Below are 21,041 nucleotides of genomic sequence, written 5' to 3' on the forward strand. Positions count from 1 at the left end.
GGAGGGTATGGGTTTAGTTTGCTGGGTATGTTGGAGATTTTTCTAATTTTGACCCACATTTGGGCTGAGAATGTTGCATGATTGATGCCCTGTAAGAACTGTTCCCAAAATTGACCACGTACACGTTCTTTCATTTCCACGAATGCGCGGTTAGCTTGAAGAAATAAATACATTGTGCGACTCAGTTATTTTGTGAGCTCAGCAACATGTAGTACATGATCATGCATGGACTTCAGGCGAGTCACAGAACCACTGCTCTCCTCTGTTCTTAGCTCTAGGTCCCCTTAGGTTTCACTCATTTGACATAGTACTGTGTTACTACATGAACAAGGTCCTCATATAGGGCATTGACATTGGTAAATTCATATAACTGATACCAATCGTATATTTTGCGTTTGAAGTGCATGTGTAGATTGTCAAGGATGTTAACTGTTGTCCTTTCATATTGTTGTGATTTAACATCTTTGATTGTGTATGTGCTAAGTATGGCATGGTGATCACTAATTAACTCTAATTAACCCGTGCTTTCACCTGAATAAACCATTATTTATTGATTATTTAGAAAACTATCAACGTTGAATCGTCTCGTGAGTTAGTTTAGTTCATTTATTATGCACCCCATACCCATCTAGTGGCGGTAGTGGAAAGGGTTACAGAGGCACATAATGGGCTCAGGGACTGAACGTGTAGACCTGTTGACCAAATGTAAACTGTCAACAAAATTATTCGCACACCCTCCGTCACTATGTGATGGAGTGCGAAAAGATTCGTCTCGTGTGGGAAACGACCATACCCCCAGCGGGAGGTGCAGCAGCTGGACTGAGCTGAGCGCCTGGGAGTGTAAGCGAGCGGCTCACACCACAACAACTCCCACCACCACTGCTGCCAGGCTCCCACGGCCAGGACGTGAGCCACCAAACTGTACGCAACATATATTTTTGTTCATGTTTGTTTATTTAAGTATTTTTAGGAAAGTACAATAGGTTTTGTAGTATTTTGTGTAAGTTGTACATTCTGGCAAAGCCAATACGTCTGGGTCCTGAGCCTGGTGTTGGGGGCTATTTTGTCAGATTTTCATCCTTTTCCACCGCACACTGAACACGCTAAAAAGGCATCCCATCATACACTAATATAAATATATATCTGGCTTATTATGTCAGTCTTTCACATATGTTTTTTTGCTCCCTTGTTTTTATAGACAAAAATAAATATATGAAATAGAAAAAATACACCTGCTCGTTTGGAGCAGATGACTAGTTGAATAAAGACTGCCAAGTTTCTTAATTTGTCCAATTTCCCATTTTAATCCCACTCTTTCCACCCAAGAATCAAATCAACCATCAGAGATCAACCCAAGCTTCGTCTTGAAGCAAAGCTCAACGCCTTAAGTCATATTGATGCTCTGTCCACAGAGCATTCTCTCTTTCAAATCATATACACTGATGGTTCCCTACACCGCACCATGGGTGCAGCTGGAAGTGCAGTTGTCCTGACAATGGGTGATGGCTTATATTTTGAGTGGGGAGTCCGTATAAATAACTGGGCCTCTACCATCTATTTGCCTTGCTTCTTGCACTGAAATGTGTACAAGTCTCCAAACTTGATACATTAATTGTAAGTGACTCTTTATTGTCCTTAATTTCTCTCAACTCTTTAAGACATAACTCTAACATACTTGTGTCTGAAGCTAGACAAATACAACAAAATTATTATTTATTTATTTATTTATTTATTTATTTATATATATACAAGAAGGTACATTGGGTTTGTGAGAATACATTGGATAGTACAGTATTTACATTCTTGTAAAGCCACTAGTACGCACAGCGTTTCGGGCAGGTCCTTAATCTAGCAGATAATTTTAAGTAGGTAATTTCAATCAGAATTGATAAATGATAAAGATACATTACAAGAGAAAAATGAGATGAGAGAGATAAGTAGGTATATTAAAGCATATTGTTATATTAAAGCTCTGATTGATTACATTGACAGCTTGATTAGTAATTTAAACAAGGTTAATAGACACCATACAGCAGATTGACAGCACATATAAGACAGCAATGATCACAATGGTAAAGATGTTCAAATTGGGAACTAATGATGATGGTAACAGTCCATTTCATGTGGACTCCATCTCATTTTGGCCTCCGAATGCATGATAGAGCTGATGAGTAAGCCAAAGAATCTGCCTTCAAAGAGTACAGTATTCTTTCAGCTATAAAAGTTGTAGTGGTTATTAACTATTTCAGTAGGTAACAGTAGGATATTCGGCTAGAATTTTAGGTAATGTAATACCATTATGGATGAACTATTTAGACATTTGTGGCAAAATAATATGTTCTTGCATTGTTCACATTAAAATACCATGCTTAATTCCCATTATCTGGGACAGGACGGCTGTACTTAGGCTTATCTAAGTCCTCATAGGCCAGCTACTCCCCTTCCCCAGGATGTAACCCACAACAGTTGCTTAACTTCTGGGGACCTATTTCACTACTAGGTGAACAGATGCATCAGGTGAAAGAAAATATGCCCAACTGTTTGTTCTGTTTGGGGATTGAATTCAGTTCCCTTGGTTGTGAGCTGAGGGTATAGTCTGCTGTGCTACAGGTCCCATAATAATATTAGATCTGAGAATAATTCTGCTGACAATTTCAGTTAATAGTACTGTATTGTATGGTTCTGTATTTAATATTTTGAAATTTGCTTAAATAATCTCATTATATATGTTGCATTTATAATTAACATGACTGACTTTTTCAGATTATAGTATAGTATTGTGAAGCTTCCCATTGAATTAAGTTAGAAAAATGTCAGCAAAAAGACCTAAATTGTCCCTCCATGATTGGATTGCATTACACAATTCTCTCTTGGAGGAAGAGAGGAAAGCAGAAGTCTTAGCAGCCCAAACTCAGGTACAGTAAAGTAGATGTTCTTTATCCCTTTGTTACACTTAATGTTCTTTGTTATGTTATCTTTTAGTTAACCACCGTGCTGCGCCGAGTTTATTGTGAAATTCTCCCGGTATGCATGAAATAAAGTGTTCCCCAAAAATTCTTTTTTCTTTGTAAAATGATAAATTCCCTTCCCTGAACATGTCTATGTAAAAATAAATACCAAATTCCACTTACTTCGGCTGTGGGGACGAGGACAAGGTGCGCTGTAACGTCATTAGGGCCTGGTCGCCCGTGCGTGAATCGCCCAAACACGGTCGCGCGGGTCATTCAAGCACTGGGTGTTGCCACAAATATATTTTCAATTATTTGTTTTATGTATTTCCAATGCAGTTTTATTTGTTTTTTTATTGTATATGATGCATATTTGTGTCCTTTACAATATGTATACAGTAGAACGTTCATAATGTTCTATGGAACTGTGATACATGTGTCAGTAATGTGTCCACAATAAATGTTTATTGTCGCAATATTGCCTGTTAAAAATTCACTAAAATTACAATATATACAGTTTCACACACTATTTACACAGTAACACACTCTATTACACACTCAGTACTTCGGAAGTGAGTAATAATCAACGAAGTAGTCCATGGTACACAGCGTGACTTCGTTCTCAGTGCACCACGTCTAGATAAATTTTCTCTTCCTGTTTCTTCATTCTGTGTGCTTGCAAATAACACACTTACGTACACCCCTTGGCTTTAGTACTTGTAGGTCGTATGTAGCCAAGCTTGTAAAGCATAAGGTAGTATTGAAAAGATTATAGGAAAATATCAATTTGTAAGGTAGTCCTGAAAAGATCGCTTTGTATGGTCCCACACAGGAAGAGGTTCAGCTTGCGTCAAAGAGTGTCCGTCAGTCAGATAGAGATTCAGCTAGCCTCAAAGTGTGTCCGTCAGTGAGGAAGAGATTCAGGTATTTTTGAAAATATCTATGAAAAACACCACCATGGAAGCCGCTATTACTGTTCATCTGCTACTTGTATCAGATGCATCATCACTGAACGCAGAAAACGATTCATCTATGTATCATCTAAATAAATTGGAGATAGCATAGGATTGCAAGGGTGATGCTCAGAGCTACAACTGAGATATGCTCGCTGTATAGTCCTCATAGATGCTGTATCACTTGCATCTGACCTTTTTATTAGGTCCTTATTGTGCCTAGCTTCACCAATATGTTCTTCAAACAATAAGGTTTGAATTTCACCGACAGAGTGTTATCTTTCAACACCACGTCGGACAGGTGTTTGGGAGCCAGAGGCACGTGCGCCACCCATGGTTGCTCATTCAGTACTAACCCAGCTAGCAGCCCTAGAGCATTCTGGGAATTTTTTCCAAGATGGCTGCCTCTCACTGGAGGTCCTAAGAGTCCCTTTCGTACACAACCAACCTCGTACACATTTAGAATTGGTACCGAAAAATAAAAAATAGTTTTCTCGGTTGGCACAGTTTCTCGCAGACCGAGGAAACTCGATTGGCGCAGTTAAGTGGTTAAGTTTTGCCTTTTGGGCAGTGTTCTTTCACTGCCTCTATGCACCCAACAGTAATTAAGAACCTGGTTGTAAAATGATTGGCGGATCTTGTTCTAGGAAAATATCGTACTTTCTTCATTTTCATTTACTTTTACCGAGTATCGATTTTTCAAAATGATAATTGTAACAAAATACAGATAATGTTAAATGAAAATGCCGTTTGGTTAGAGATCCAGGCAAAAATACTATGATCAGAAGTGATGTAATAGTTTAACATGTGTTACAGTTAAATTATTACATCACTTTGTAATTTGCTCTATATTCTCAGTTTTAGTGTTATCCTTCAAAGAAATCCAATTTTTCTGTGGGGGAGCCCCGTTGGCTCCCTGGAGCTATCGGACTGATATTAGCTCTTAGTCTTAGTCTGGGGCTTCAGTCATATGGAGCTCGTACCTACCGGGGACCACATGTCAGAACCTGATCTCAGTGGTGCAGGGAGCAATGGCCTATGAAACTGCCTTGTATGAGGGTATTTTCATGTCTGCCATTGACCGGGGTTGGGCACCCAAAAAGGTAGGCGCCCCAAAACAGACCCCTCCTGGTAGAAATATTGCAACCTGAGACTGAACAGAGGCTATGAACTCCTCCCAAGGAAAACAAGATAACAAGCAACACGTCATCACACCGTGCACTGCTCGTTTGTGCTGACCCCGTTCCTGCCCCACTGAGCTGGCCACCAGACTGCTTGTTCGTCGTCTGAAGTCGGCTGGGGCAGGTGTCTACTCTGGTGTCAGTTGCCTAACAGGATATTCAACCGAGCGATGGTGCCTGCTGTGTGTTGGAGCGGTGGCCAGGAGTCAAGTACTCAGTGCTGCATGCACTTAGGGTTCTTTTCCCTAAATACCCTGTAAGTATACCCCTTGGGTCTCAGGGTTACCTTCCCTGGGGCTTTCGGGTTCCCCACTCCCATAGAGGTAGCGGTCGCTTGGCTTCTGCCTCACCCTTGGAATCATCTTGGGTCTCGGTGCTTTCATTTGGCCCTGGGTAGGGAGTACAGTATCCACTCAATTTAACGGCCTCTTATATACCGATCTGCCGGTATTAACGACCGGTTTGGGAGCCCAGTATCTGGAGCCTGCTATACCGGTCTGCGGTCGATATTACCGACAGTCGGTATTGGGTTTGTTGTGGCATCAGCGTCCCCTCACATGGCGACCAGGCCGCCACCGACCTGGATCGTCCAGAGTCATATATTACATCTTAATTTTCTTTTAAAATGATTCACTTTAATGAAGAAAATTGTAAATTATTATTAATAAAATATTTTGAAACAGTTTTTATTAAGCAAAAGTCTTTGTTTTCTTATTAAATACCTTTTATAGTATGTATAGGCACTAGGTATTTTTTTTCCCACGGACCTAGTATGTACTCCGCCGGGCCATGTGTTCCCATTGTTTACCGTGAACTCGCGCGGCTAGCTTCAATTGTGAAGGATATTACTGTACTGTAATTGTGATCTTTTTAATTTACAAAATGCCAAAAGTTACCCAAAGGAAGCGCCTGACGGTTGCACAGAAGCTGGAGTTAATTAAGAAACTTGATAAAGGATATTCTCATGCACGAGCAGCAGCAGAGTTTAACATTCAACATAATTGTCAATAGTGAAGTAGAATTAGAACTCATGTGAATTAGTAGTAAGGCTAGCTGTTGTGTGAAGTGAGTGCCTGAAAATAAGTGTATTGTACATACAGTATGTACCCTGTATACAATATAAACAATATAAAACAAGCGCTGCAGAGGATGACGTAATCATCACAGCTTCGTAATCTTCAGCTTCATTAAAAGTAAGTCAATTTACCAATTTTATTATAGTATTACAAGATATTAATTGTTTTTTTTCAACAAAAGCTACATATTAGTCTCTGCAAATGTATATTCTATCGTCAGCAGAGAAAAGGTGAGCTCAAAATATTTCGTCTTGGCTAGCTCTCAGTGACAAGGCTCGATCGCCATTGTTATGGCATGGCCGCCACAGCCTGTGTCGTAACATTAAAAATACATTACCTGCACTGTTCAGGGTAAATCAAAACACATCTCTAAAATTTTATTAAGACAATATTAACTCACTGATTGATACATGAAATATTTTTCAATACAAAGGAATGAATCAATTTTTTCCCACCCATCTGGACTTGATCAGAGCGTGTTCACACATCATCCATGCAGCAGCCAGCAACTGGCTTAATCGTCGGCCGTGCACTAAATTGGAATGCAATTACACAATGAACTTTATTTAATTTTAGTTATACAGTATAAAATATATCCTACCTGAATGTTACTTGAAAAATTACCCGACCCGACTTAACGTCGGAAATAACGGAGCTCCGTAAATAACGACTTGGGCTCAGCCCCATATAGGCTGTTAAATTGAGTGGATACTGTAGTTGTTGTTGGTTGGGGCGCACTGGGCTGCCCAGCTTGCATAACAGCAGCAACTGTGCCCCTCTCTGGCCTCTTGTTGTTATGGAGCTTCCTCTGGGTTCTTTTTCATTCTTTTAGTATTCTTTCCTGCCAGGCTTCCTATTATTTACGCCTTGGTTCTGTGAGTCAGTCCTCCGCTTAGCCCAGGTTGCTCACCTCACTGGGGCCAGTTTGCCCAGTCAAAAAATGGGGTTTGAACCATCTTTGGCAGTACCAGTGCCTGGGCTTCCTGTAGGGACACATCCCCTACCGGCCCTGGAAACCCCTTGTCGGGGCTTGGTTGACCAATGGATGTCCCCCCCCCCCCCCCCAAGAGTCCCATCTCGCCTTGTGTGAGTTTGAAGTTTGTTCATTGCCCTTGTCTCAAGGTGATTATTACCTGTTTTGCCTCAGTCATGCTGCCTGTTGGGTCGATGACACCTTTGACTTGGAGTCTTGCGAGACTTGTTCTCTGCTTGTTCTCCAGTTTACCCACTCTACTTTAGCTGAGGTTAGGGGTTGAGCAGCTTTTGCATTGCATGCTAGGTTTAGGTTGCTGCAATGTACTGTATTAGGTTGGTTGCTCGCTGGGGCTGCCCTGTTTAAGTTTTAAAAACCTGGGCTTCGGGGCATTTGTCGCTTTGACCTTGGTTAAGTCCGTACCACTTCATCTTCCCCTTGTTGTTGTGGTTCACCCTCCTCCTCCTCCTCTTACTCTCTGCTGCCGGCTCCCAAACATCTGAGGGTTTTGGAGTCGTGGCAGGGTTTAGCTGGAGATGTGACTCGGGTGGCTCCGGGAGATGCTCCATTCGATGTGGGGACAGTCGCATTTGAGCCTGTTTCTCCCGCTGAGGCCTCTGGGTTCTTCCAGTGAGCTCCCTTCTATGATGCCTTTCCCTTGGACTCTGCCTTTTCTTCAAGGGTGGAGAGCATTGAGGACAGTTCTGCCCTGGAACCTGGTTTGAAGGCTACTGTAAGTCAGCCTTCGGCACTTGGACTCCTTTTGATCCTGCCTGGGCCCATGGTGCTTTTGAGGTGGGGTCTGCTGTTACAAGATTCAGAGTTTTTGTATCCACCTTCCTTGAACGAATTTGATATGGGTTTGGCTTCCCCACGGGTATGTTTCCAGGCTCTCTTGGATTCCGCGACTTTGTCACTTCGGAGGTTTTCCACCTCTAGGATTTCCCCTGTGGAAGTTCGAGAGGTCCTCGGTGCCTACCTCCTGCGAGACCTGGATTTTTCCTTGGTGATGGACCTGATCTCTTTTATGTTTGGGTTTTCTTTTCTGTATTGGGTGCGTTATGAGGTTCCAGCGATTTCCTGGCTTGCAGACTGCCCTTTCTTTCTGGATGGGGGGGGGGGAAGTGGGGAGCCCATGTGGCTCCTTGGAGCTGATATGAATGTATTAGACCCTGGAATCTGTCAATGTGCATGGAGTTCTAGGCCTACCACAGACCACGAGCCAGAACCTGGACCCCCTCAGAGAGGCACAAGGAGCAATGGCCTATAGAAACCCTCGTGTGGTTGTAGCATTCTATGTCTGCCGTTGACCGGGTTAGGCACCCAGAAAGGTAAGCGCCCCAAAACAAACCCCCTATTCTGGTTAAAATATTGCTACTGAAAGCCAAATTAGTGGACAGAACTCCCCAAATAAAAACGAGCAAATGAGCATGACGTCACCACATCACCGCGCCACTGTCTGTGCAACCCTCTTCCCCCCCCCCCCCCTTCCCCAGAAGGGGAAAGTTGGAGCCCCAGACCCCTGTGCCGGCTATCCACCCTGCAGTTCTGTTGCTGATGTGGAACTGGCAAAGATATGTGGCTCTGGCTCTGGAATTTTCCAGTTCTGTACCTTGCGGTGTGGTGCTGTCTGTATGGTGCCTGACAGCTGAGTAGACAGCACTTCGGATTCTTAGTCATGAGGTTCCGGGTTTGAACCCTGGTGGAGGTGGAGACAAATGGGCAGAAAGTTTCTTTCACCCTGATGCCCCTGTTACCTAGCAGTAAATAGGTTCCTGGGAGTTAGACAGCTGCAATGGGCTGCTTCCTGGTAGTGTGTAACAAAAAGGAAGCCTGGTCAATGACTGGGCCACGGGGACGCTAAGCCCCGAAATCATCTCAAGATAACCTCAAGATATGGTGGTGTGCGAGCTAGGAATAATTTCTCCAGTACTTGGGCTGCATGTGCCTAAGGTTCCCTTCACTAGGTGACTAGTAAGTACAGTGACACCTCGACTTACAATTGCTCCGACTTACGATATTTTCAAGTTACGGTATAAATTCGATCAGAAAATGTGACTCGACTTATGATAGTGTCGTCGACTAACGGTATTCGTTGATACGCGTTCGGGTCGACCGAGCACATGGTTCCTAGTCACACGGGCCGACCTGCCTCAGTTTACAAGAACCGTCCCGCTTAGTGACGATCACGCTTATAAGAAATTCCATTATTTTGGTGATTTTTTGTTTTTTTTGAACATAAAACTGATTCTTGGGACCCATGGCATGATATATAATAGTCAGTGGTAAGGTTCAACATATGAAAAGACATATAAGGATGACCATAGAGGAAAAACAAGAAATCATTCGTAAACATAAAGATGGTAATTACCTAAGTGTAGTTACAGGATGAGAGCTACGCTCGTGGTGTCCCGTCTCCCCAGCACTCTTTGTCATATAATACTTTGAAATTACTGACGGTTTTAGCCTCCACTACCCTCTCATTTAACTTGTTCCAACTGTCTACCATTCTGTTTACAAAAGTGAATTTTCATATATTTCTCCGGCAGCTTTGTTTCGTTAGTTTAAATCTATGACCTCTTGTTCTTGAAGGTCCCGGTCTCAGGAATTCTTCCCTATCAATTTTATCCATTCCTGTTACTATTTTGAATGTAGTGATCATATCGTCTCTTTTTCTTCTATCTTCTAGTTTTTGCATATTTAATGCCTTTAACCTCTCCTCGTAGCTCTTGTCCTTCAGTTCTGGGAGCCACTTAGTTGCATGTCGTTGCACCTTTTCCAGTTTGTTGATGTGCTTCTTAACACTTTCGCGCTCTCGGCGCTCAAAAAAAAACAATACCCCAGATGCTTTCGGCACTTCGCGCGCCTATGCGGTAAGACCGAAAAAGTGTACACTCTTTTGACTGTCCTGACAATAATTGAAGGCGCACGTATTTAAATTTGGTATCACTGTGTTCGCAATGAAATTGTCTATAAGAGCATACCTATAAAATGCCGCCCAAGCATAAGGAGTATCAACACCAAATAAAAAACTATGCAGATCACTCGCCGAGAGCGCCAAACAGCAACAAAATGCTTCCACTCTCTTAATGGTTGCGAAGCCTACAGTTGTCCTACATCGCTAATTTTGGTATCATTGGAATCGCAATAAAATTCTCTACACGGACATATGCATATGAATGTTTAATATAGGTAATTGCCCACCCGCAAGAGTGTGTGAAGTGGAGAGTAGTTAGTCGCGAGCGCACTGGCGAAAACACAGGGGGGAAATCATACTTGGAAAGTTTATACGTTTCCTGACCCTACTTTTCTAAGTACGTATTTCTTTTTTATACCAATGTGTTCGCAATAAAATTTTCTATAAGATGAACTGTATAACATTTGTACAAAGCATGTATAAGAGAAGCGCTAAATATAGAACCACGTCGCTCAGTATGCGTTCGCGGCAGAAACGAACGCATTGTTTTCGTTCGTTTGATGTTTGTCATGTTTATACTTGTTGAAACATTTTATAATTTGTATGACAATGATCGCAGTAAAATTCCCTACACAGACATATACATAACACATACAAATATTTCCCACGTGTTGGATATATCAACGGCTAAAGGGAACCCACTGCCACACGCTCGCCACACCCCCAAACATACTTTGTGTATTTTTTTTTTACTCATAGAAGTTTATGTGATATAATATTCATTCTGGTACCAAAAAATTCGCAAATAAATTCTCTACAAAACAAAAGTATCCCCATCCATTTTGGTTAAAAAATGGAATTGATAGAAATATTTTTTCGATTGACGAGAAAAGTAGGCAGTTATGCGGAATCGTAAGAAAAACCAGTGACGAGTTATCTCTAATATAAAGCGCGAAAGTGTTAAGATATGGGCTCCATACAACCGCTGCATATTCCAGCTTTGGTCTAATAAAAGTCGTGAACAATTTCTTTAGTATTTCTTCATCCATGTATTTAAAAGCAATTCTGAGGCTAGAAAGTGTAGCATAGGCTCCTCATACAATGTTCTTAATGTGGTCCTCAGGTGACAGTTTTCTATCTAGAACCACCCCTAGATCCTTTTCTTTGTCAGAATTCTTTAAAGATTTCTCACATAATTTATAGATTGTGTGGGGTCTATGTTCTCCAATTCCACATTCCATAACATGGCATTTATTCACATTAAATTCCATTTGCCAAGTGTTGCTCCATATACTTATTTTGTCCAGGTCTTTTTGAAGGGCATGACAGTCATCTAGGTTTCTTATCTTCCCTATTATCTTAGCATCATCAGCAAACATGTTCATGTAATTCTGTATTCCCACTGGTAGATCGTTTATGTAGACAATGAACATTACCAGTGCAAAAACTGAACCCTGTGGTACTCCACTCGTGACATTCCTCCAATCCGATACCTTGCCTCTGATTACGGCCCTCATTTTTCTTTCAGTTAGGAAACTTTTCATCCATGTTAGTAGCTTACCTGTCACTCCTCCAATATGTTTCAGTTTCCAGAACAACCTCTTATGGGGAACTCTGTCGAAAGCCTTTTTTAGGTCCAGATAGATGCAGTCAACCCAACCCTCTCTTTCCTGTAAAATCTCTGTGGCTCGATCATAAAAACTGAGTAAATTCGTTACACAGGATCTTCCAGATCAAAAACCATACTGTCTGTCTGATATTATATCGTTTTCCTCCAGGTGTTCTACCCATTTAGTTTTAATGATTTTTTCCAATATTTTGACTATTACACTTGTCAATGATACAGGTCTATTATTAAGGGGGTCTTCCCTGCTTCCACTTTTGTAGATTGGAACTACGTTAGCCTTTTTCCACACATCAGCTACAACTCCTGTACACAGGGATGCCTGAAAAATCAGTTGAAGTGGAATGCTGAGCTCAGGTGCACATTCTCTCAGAACCCATGGTGAAACTCCATCTGGACCAACTGCTTTTTTCTTACTTAGCTCCTTGAGCATTTTTTCCACTTCGTCTCTAGACACCTCTATGTGCTCTGTTGTTCTCTGGAATTCTTATTGTGTCTGGTTCCCTAAAGATTTCATTTTGTACAAACACACTTTGGAACTTTTCGTTTAGTGTTTCACAAATTTCCTTTTCATTTTCTGTGAATCTATTTCCCATTTTCAACCTCTGAATATTATCCTTTACCTGCAATTTGTTGTTTATGAATTTAATGAATAGACCTGGTTCTGTTTTACGTTTATCTGCAATCCCTTTTTCAAAATTTCTTTCTGCCTCTTTCCTCACTGCCGTGTAGTTGTTTCTTGCATTTTTGTATCGCTGGTATGTTTGGGGGTTTGGCCTCTTCCTGTATTGATTCCATTTTTGTGTCTTTTGGTCTCTGACCCTCTCGCAATTTCTATTGAACCAATCCTGTTTCCTAGTTCTGCATCTCTGTTTTGGTATAAATTTTTTGTGCCATTATCACATATTTCACAAAACTTGACATACATCTCATTCACTTCCTTGCCTTGTGTCATTCACTTGTTGCTTGGTGTGTGGGTTGCTGAACTAGTTAGGCAGTACAACAAATTCAGTCAACGATATCTACCATACTTGCTAAGAAAAAGGACATTATGAGTGCTAAAGTGGCAAAAGGCGTATCAATAATCACGAAACATAGAACACAAACACTTGAGGAAGTTGAACAGTTGTTATTAATTTGGATACACAGCAAGGAGTTAGCAGGTGATAGCATTTCAGAGGCCATCATTTGTGAAAAGGCAAGGAAATTGCATGAAGATCCTATAAACACCACCCCCTGGAACGAGTGATGCAGATGCGAAAAAGTTTAAGGCAAGCAGGGAATGGTTTGAGAAATTTAGAAAAAGTGACATTCATAGTGTTGAGTGTTGTGTGTTGTGAGCTGGTGGAGGAACACAGTGAAGAACTGACCACTGAAGAACTTCGGAAGGAGCAGCAGCAAGAAACCGCTGAGGAAATTTCTTCAGGGGAGGAGGAGGTAGTACAGAATGTCCCTTCCTTATTAATTAAGAAAATGTGTGCAGCATGGGAAGAACTACAAACTTTTGTTGAAATGACTTGCCCAAATCGTGGTGCAGTAACCCTTTCCTTAACCTTTTTAATGACACTGATGCCTTACTACAGACAAAAATTAGAACGTATGGAAAAACAAAAATCTTTGGAGAGGCTTTTAGTGAGAAAAACAAGAAGTGAATCACAACCAGGTCCTAATAGTATGCAGGCAAAATGTAGGTGTGTGTGTACCCCAGAGAAGTCATCACTGCCTGATGTTATAATGGAAGGGGATTTCCCTTCCAAACAGTAACACCTCTCCTCCTTTCCCCCTCCTCACCATCTTCCATACACCATCAAGAGTCCTCTATAAAGGTAAGGTAAACATATGTACTTTATTGTAGTTAGAGAAAATATTGTATTCAGTATAAAATGTATTTTAAAGTTAATATTTTTGGGGGTGTGGAACGGATTAATTCAATTCCCATTATTTCTTACGGGGAAGTTCGATTGACTTCGACTTATGATACATCTCTGGGAACACATTACCATTGTAAATTGAGGCCCCACTGTACTGTCCTTGGGGGCTTGGAGTTACCTTCCACAAGTCTCCTTGAGATCTACCTCCGCTGTGTCTTTTGCTGCTTGGTGATTGACTGCCTTTGAAGTCGGCTGGGGTGTTTCTTGCTCCTCTGTTTGCCTCTGGGGAGGGGGTAGTTTTCATCACTGGTTGGGGTGCAGGGTACTGTGCAGCTAGTTAAGTATCACCTCTCATAGAGGCGGGCTCTGTTCCACCTCGGCACGCTGTCTTCTCACAGGGTTTTTCTTTTGATTTTTGTTCTCCTGCCTGGTGGGGGGGGGGGGTGGTCAGTGTGCCCCTTGGTTTAGTCACACCCTTTTTGTATCTTTGTGGTCCTCCGCTAGGCCCCTGTGAGTGTATACGTCCCGGGGTTTCAGCTTTAGCAGTTTACTTGGTAGTTTTTGGGTGCCAGTTAGTAGTATCCTGGCTGGGCTTCCCTTGGCGAGATAACGCGACTGAGGGCCCTTGGGAAACCCCGTGGGGGCTCTTTGGTCCGATGGATGCAACCCCTGGGTCCCCTCTTGCCTCATGCGAGTCTGAAGGTTGCTCTGTCCCCTTGTCCCAAGGTGACACTCACTGGTTGTGCCATGACATGCTGCCTGTTGGGTTGCCGACATTTTCGACCCAGAGTCTTGCTAGTTTTGTTCCGTGTTTGTACTCCAATTCACCCAGTCCACTGATCATGATATGTGAGATTTGGCATTACTTGCTCGGTTTAGGTTGCTACAACGTGCCAGGTTGGTTGCTACCCCGGATGCCCCAAGACTGCCTGTTTTGGTTATACGGACCAGTACATGGGGTTGTTAGTTGCTTCGACTTTGGTTCCATCTGCACCCCCTTGTCCTTCCCTTTCTGTTGTTCGTCCTAGTTCTCTTCCCTTGCTTCTGGCTCGGAAGTATCTGAGGGTTTTAGTGTCAGGGCAGGGTCTAGTTGGTGTTGAGACTCGGGCGGTTTTGGGGAATGCCCCTTCCGGTGTGGCGGGAGGCATTCGAGCCTGGTTCTCCAGCTGAAGCTTCTGGGTCTGACCAGTGGGACCCCTTTGTTCCTGCTTTTTCGGCGGCTCCTGCCTTTTCTTTTGAGGCAGGGGGTTTGGAGGACAGCTCAGCCCCCGGGTCCTTATAGAGGAGGTTCCCGGGGCGAGGAAGGGGTTGACTTGGGGGCCCTGGGCCCCGTTGGACCCCGCTTGGGTTTTTATGTCCTCTGAGTGGGGCTTGGTATTACAAGGAGTTGAGTTTTCCTTTTTCTCTTCTTTGTACAAGTTGAATTTGGCATCTACCTCTCCTCAGGTTCGGTTCCGTGCTCCCAGGGGTTCTTCGGTTCTGCCTAACAAAGGTTTTCGGCCTCACGCATCCCGCCTCGTGGTGTGGGAGGCCCTTGCGGCTTACCTCCTGCGTGACACCGGATTATGCATTCATAATGGATCCTTCTTCATGTATGCATCATCTTTTCCTTACTCTGCTCATTATGAGATTCCAGAGTCGTCTTGTCTTGCAGACTGCGTCTTTTTCTTGTTGGAGGCTTAACATTTGTTCTGTCGGTCCTGCACCCTTGAGTGGCTCAAGGCTCATACGGTGATCCAGGTTTTCCTGGGGGATGAGATTGAGCACCTCAGTGCATGCTTGTTCACCCCTGCTCTTCCTCGGGATATCGGTGTTGTGGAGCTTCATGTGCAGGTTCCCTCCCTTTCGGCTGCATTAGTCGCTGGGGACTTGCGTGCCCATGGCCTGTTGGCTTCGATCTTGTGGTTCTTTTCCTTTCTTGAGCTGTCCTCGGACTGGCTTGAGGATGTGGAGACGTTTGAGGCTGCTCCTGGGTCTAGTGTGTTGGCCCTGGCATTGCACGTGTTGTCTGCTCTTTTGAATCTGTTCGCAACAGTCCTGCTGGATGCGGTGTCGCTGTTTTTTGCTTTCCGTCTCACGTGTCTGCAGGCAGTGCTTGCTTCTTCTGTGGAATCTGCTTGGGCCCTGGCTTTTAGGATTTCTTCACCTTTTTACCTGTTGCTGTTTACAGAGTCTGCAGTTGTGCAATATCTGCAGGCAGCTTCTTCTAGTTGCCGTTTCATGTCGGACTTGTTGGTTCTCCGGGGAGGCCCGTGGTGGGTCTTTCCAGAAGGGTTATGCCAGGGCTCAGGGCTCCCGTCGTGGTAGGCCAGTGGAGCCAGCTTCGGAGCTGGCACAACCTTCGGAACTGTCTTCATCTGGTGATCTACCCATTTAGTTTTTATTATTTTTTCCAATATTTTGACTATTACACTTGTCAATGATACAGGTCTATAATTGAGGGGGGTTCTTCCCTGCTGCCACTTGTGTAGATTGGAACTATGTTAGCCTGTTTCCACACATCTGCTACGACTCCTGTACACAAGGATGTCTGAAAAATCAGCCAAAGTGGTATGCTGAGCTCAACTGCACATTCTCTCAGAACCCATGGTGAATTTCCATCTGGGCCAACTACTTTGTTCTTGCTTAGCTCCTTGAGCAATTTGTTTCACTTTGTCTCTAGACATCTCTATGTGCTCTTATGTTATTCTCTGGAATTCTTATTGTGTCTGATTTTCTGAAGATCTCATTTTGTACAAATACACTTTGGAACTTTTTGTATAATGTTTCACACATTTCCTTTTCATTTTCCATGTATCTGTCCCCCATTTTCAACCTCTGAATATTATCCTTTACCTGCAGCTTGCTTTTAATGAATTTATAGAAAAGGCTTGTGCGGCACTGGTGGAGCCGGTGCAGCTTGCGTTCGGCATTGGTGTTACTTTTGCACCATTCCGCAAGCTGTCTCGTGCGTTGTTTCACCTACGGCCTGCTCATGCGCTGCCTGAGCTGTTCTGGTTGTTGGACCAGGTGCTCTCATTTCTCTCTTCCTCGGTTTGTGGTGGCCCCTTCGGTTCAGGATTGTTTGGTGAAGGCTCTTTTCTTGTTGGCATTGGCCTCTGGGGGTCGGGTCGGGAAGCGTCATACTCTCGAACGGCGCAGGGATTTCTGCTCTTTTGGTCCTGGTGGTAGGTTTGTTCAGTTGCAACTCTCTCCTCTGGTGAAGAATGAGAATTTACTGAGGGGGTCCTTGAGGTTGCTTTCCGGAGGGGTTCTTGGGTTGTTAATGCTTAGTTGATCAGGCCAGGGATACATCATGCTTGCGGTTGCGACTCTCCGCAGTTACCTAAGCGCCATGGCCTCGATGGCTGGGAATGCATTTGGGGTTGAACCGGTTTCCCTTCTTCTCTGTTCCGGGGTTCGGGTCTCCCAGGTTGTCCGCAGGGTAATTCGGTCCAGCCAGCCTGCGGTCTACCTTCGTGCCCACGACATTCGTAAGTTTGCTGTGTTGGCTGCCGTCTTCGGTAACATGTCTTTGGCTGACATTCGGGCACAGGGTTTTTGGAGGTCGAACAGGGTCTTGGCCACTTGCTACCTTGTTAATGTTACTGTACCTAGTTGGGCCTGTGTCGCATTGGGTCGGCTGATGCAGCCAGTTGTCTCGACTTCGAGTTGAGGAGCGAGGGCCGACTGCCTCCCAGGGTAAGTCCCTATTCTTTTGTCTTTGGGTAAGTAGCTCCAGGGAGTCGAAGGGGCTCTCCCCAGAAAACCAGCATTGAATGAAATGAAATGCCATTTTCTGTGTGAGACATGGAGGCTCCCAGGCAACCCTTCCTCAGGTCGGCAGTTTTTTTGCGGTTTTGACACCCAGCCTTGGAACTGCAGGGTGGATTGCCGGCGCTGTGGTTTGGAGCTCCCCCTTCCCCCTCCCAGGGAGGGGAGGATTGCACAGACAGTGACGTGGTGACATACTCGTTTGCTCATTTTCATTTGTGGAGTTCTGTCCACTAGTTCAGCTTTCAGTAGCAATATTTTAACCAGATAAAGAGTTTGTTTTGGGGCGCTCACCTTTCTGGGTTCCTGACTTGGTCGATGGCAGACATAGAATGCTTCCAACCACATGGGCGTTTTCTGGCGTCGGCCAGAAAAGTGATCGGATGGATTACGAGAACTTTCAAACCCAGGGATCTCATCACAATGGTTGTACTCTTAAAGTCACTTGTGTTGTCCCATCTTAAGTACTGCTCAGTACTCACTTCCCCCTTTAGAGCAGGAGAGATTGCTGAAATAGAGGGAGTACAGAGAACATATACGGCACGCATAGACACGATAAAGCACCTAATTTATATGGATCGTCTCAAAGCCCTCCAAATGTACTCACTAGAAAGAAAACGAGAGAGATATCAAATAATATACACGTGGAAGATACTGGAGGGCCAAGTACCAAATCTACACAGTAAAATAACACCGTACTGGAGTGAACGATATGGAAGAAAATGCAGAATAGAACCAGTGAAGAGCAGGGGTGCCATAGGCACAATCGGAGAACACTGTATAAACATCAGAGGTCCACGGTTGTTAAACACCCTCCCAGCAAGCATAAGAAATATTGCCGCAACAACCGTGGACATCTTCAAGAGGAAACTAGATTGTTTCCTCCTAGAAGTGCCGGACCAACCGGGCTGTGGTGGGTATGTGGGCCTACGGGCCGCTCCAAGCAACAGCCTAGTGGACCAAACTCTCACAAGTCAAGCTTAGCCTCGGGCCGGCCTTGGGGAGTAAAACAATTTCCAGAACCCCATCAACCAGGTATCATGGGGGGTTTCTATAGGCCATTGCTCCTCATTCCCATGTGAGGGGGCCAGGTTCTGGCTCGTGGTCCCCGGTAGGCCTAGAACTCCATGTGCATTGACTGATGCCAGGATCTAATATATTCATATCAGCCTGGTTAGCTCCAGGGAGCCTTTGGGTCTCGTCCAGAAAATGGCATTTCATTACTTTCAATGCTGGTTTATTTATGGTTTATAGTTGTACCTGATTGTTTCGTGTATTACAATTATATCTGATTTGTGTATAAGTAATATTCTGTATAACATGTATTTTTAAGTTAATATTTTTGGGTAAGTGGAAGAGATTAATTAAATTTACATTACTGTACTATATTTCTTATGGGAAAATTCGTTTCAGTTTTCGAACCGTCTCTGGGAACGGATTAAATTAAAAATGAATGTACCACTGTATATGTATACTGTATACTGTATATAACATTGTACATTACATCAACTCTAGTTGTACATTAGATATTACATCTTCAAATTTTTAACAGGTTGAAGGTGTGCCATTAAAGATCCTGGAAACAAGAGGGGTAGTCTTGGCCAACTTGGTGATCAGTGAGAGGTCTACTGGATTGTACGGGCGGCCTTTGGTAGCACTCGTTCCAGCAAGGAAGGAGGCTATACTACCAGCTAACAATTTTTCGTCAGGTATAAAATTGTATCAGTAGTACAAAAGCATGTTTAAGGGCTTCATGTCCTTTGCTAGAAGTGAGGTAATTTTCCTTTTGTCTTGGGAATTGTTTTTTCCTTTAAAGCATTTTTCCCTCATTTTTGGTAAGAATGAAATGTGTGCTTTTTGGAGTGGGCTGTTTTTAATGTACTGTACCTGATTTGTTGATCTGGGGGTTCATCAGTTCCTTTGTCCTGTAGCCAATTGTGCAGCTGTCTTTGGGCAACTTGTGACTTTCAGGAGAGTGTTCTGTTTCTTAATCCTCTGACCATAAATCTGTGTCCTAAAGCTCGACTGTTGTAGGCCATCCTCTTCGAAATAAAGTTGAGCTTGTTGGGTATCTGTCTTTGTGAACTTCGAGTGTAAATATACCACATAGGTGCCGTTCTTTCTCAATGTGTTCTCTACTAGTATCAAGGTTCACAACTAATTACCTCCTTGATGTCACATGGCCTCTGTGAGTGGTGATGCAGTGGTGTATAAATTGGTGTATACCTTTAAAAATGGGTTCCGTTAGTAGTCGGGCTCGTTCCCAACTCGCAATTGAGAATTCTTGAATTCTTGGTTTGAATCCTGGTTTGGACAGGAATAGTTGGGCATATTTCCTAAAACCTAATGGGCCTGTTCATCTTGTAGTGAGTAGGTACCAAGAAGTCAGCTTGTTGTGGGATTGCATTCTTCGGGGGGGTGGGGGGTGGGGGGGGAAGTTCTGTAATTTGACCTCGGGGAGGAGGGGGATGGACTTCGATACGAGCCTACTGTGTATAAAAAAAACTCTGGCTGTCTCTTCCCCGACACAATGAATTATTGATATTATCATAGCGTGTTAACACTAGTCACCTCTTCCGAACTCCTGGATTGTGGCATTTAACATTTACGAGTAAGAATCTTCATAACTTTTTCTGTTTTGTCTCCGGATCTACATTACTTTTCCTCTCTTAAAGTGCTGTTGGGGTGCAGCTACTAAGCAATCCAACCTAGAAATATAGCTGTTTTACCAGGGGTTCCCAGACCTTAGGCTTTATGCCTTAATCCTCAAGGCCAGGCTGTCAGGCTGTATCTTGGGGGTTTCCTGGTTGTGTGCTGCAGCCTTCTACGTCGTTTCCTCTCATCCTTTCACTCAGGGTGATCCGGGCCTGTCGTGCTGTGCACCCTAGTACTTTTGTCTGTGTGCCTTCACATTTGGGCTCAGTTTCTCAGGCCACTGTTTGTTTGGGAGTTCTGGACTTTGAACCTCCATGCTAGGTACCCAAGGTTGTGTTCCTTGGGTACCCAGCATGGACAGACATGGGTCCCTTGGGACCCAGGTCTGGGTGTTCTTGGTCGCCAGACTGTGGGGTCCAATTTTGTGGCCCTTGGAATGTTGCTGTGTGCCTTGTGTTTGGATGTGTGCCTTGGGCATCCAATCTGTGTATTCCTGTTGTTTATTTTGACTTAGTTGCTCATTTATCCAGGTTAACTGAATGGTGGGAGTTTCCTGTCCACCTTGGATGTCCTTGTCTTTCCTGTCCTTCATGTTGGGTTCCCAGTTGTAAGTACTCATTGTTTGGTATCATGGAGAGGGTCAAGATACCCCTGGCTTGTGTTAGGGGCCCCACCTGGCTCCTCATTTTTCTTTGTTGGACGAATGCATTGTGTATGTGTTGGCTGGTGCCTTTGCCAATTTTTGTGGCAAAAATTGGACTCTTGTCTTGGATCTGATAGTTTCTTTTCTGGCAGTGTATTTTGTTTGCTTGTGTCTTTCATGTTGGGTTCTCATGGCCCTCTCTTGGATCTAGGTTTAGAGTTTTTGTCTCTACAATTTATTTTTCTGGCTTCATTCTGTCAGACCTGAGATCCTGAGTGTTTTTGGGCATCTTACTGCTGGCCTGTAGCCCTTTTATTTCTTCCTGGTTATTCGATGATTTCTTTCCTAGGGTTTGTTTGGGTTTGTGGTTTTCCTTGGAGTTCTCTGTTTCCCTGTAGGGTGTACAGTGTCTATATTTGGGCTACTCTTCATTTTTGTCTGGGATGG

At 43.7% G+C, this 21,041-nt stretch overlaps 1 protein-coding gene across 2 annotated transcripts in view; it reads left to right on the forward strand.

Annotated features, from left to right (window-relative positions):
• Positions 1 to 771: 771 nt before the first annotated feature.
• Positions 772 to 21,041, forward strand: part of LOC123760986 (DNA-binding protein SMUBP-2) — a 357,511-nt gene continuing 337,241 nt past the window's right edge. For both annotated transcript variants that reach the window (XM_069339475.1, XM_069339477.1), the window contains exons 1-3: positions 772 to 921; positions 2,764 to 2,915; positions 18,849 to 19,005. In XM_069339475.1, coding sequence (XP_069195576.1) covers positions 2,811 to 2,915; positions 18,849 to 19,005 — 262 coding nt within the window. In that variant the 5' untranslated portion in view covers positions 772 to 921; positions 2,764 to 2,810. The remainder of the gene's footprint in view (positions 922 to 2,763; positions 2,916 to 18,848; positions 19,006 to 21,041) is intronic.

This window comes from Procambarus clarkii, chromosome 41, assembly GCF_040958095.1.
Source record: "Procambarus clarkii isolate CNS0578487 chromosome 41, FALCON_Pclarkii_2.0, whole genome shotgun sequence".
Taxonomy (NCBI): Eukaryota; Metazoa; Arthropoda; class Malacostraca; order Decapoda; family Cambaridae; genus Procambarus; species Procambarus clarkii.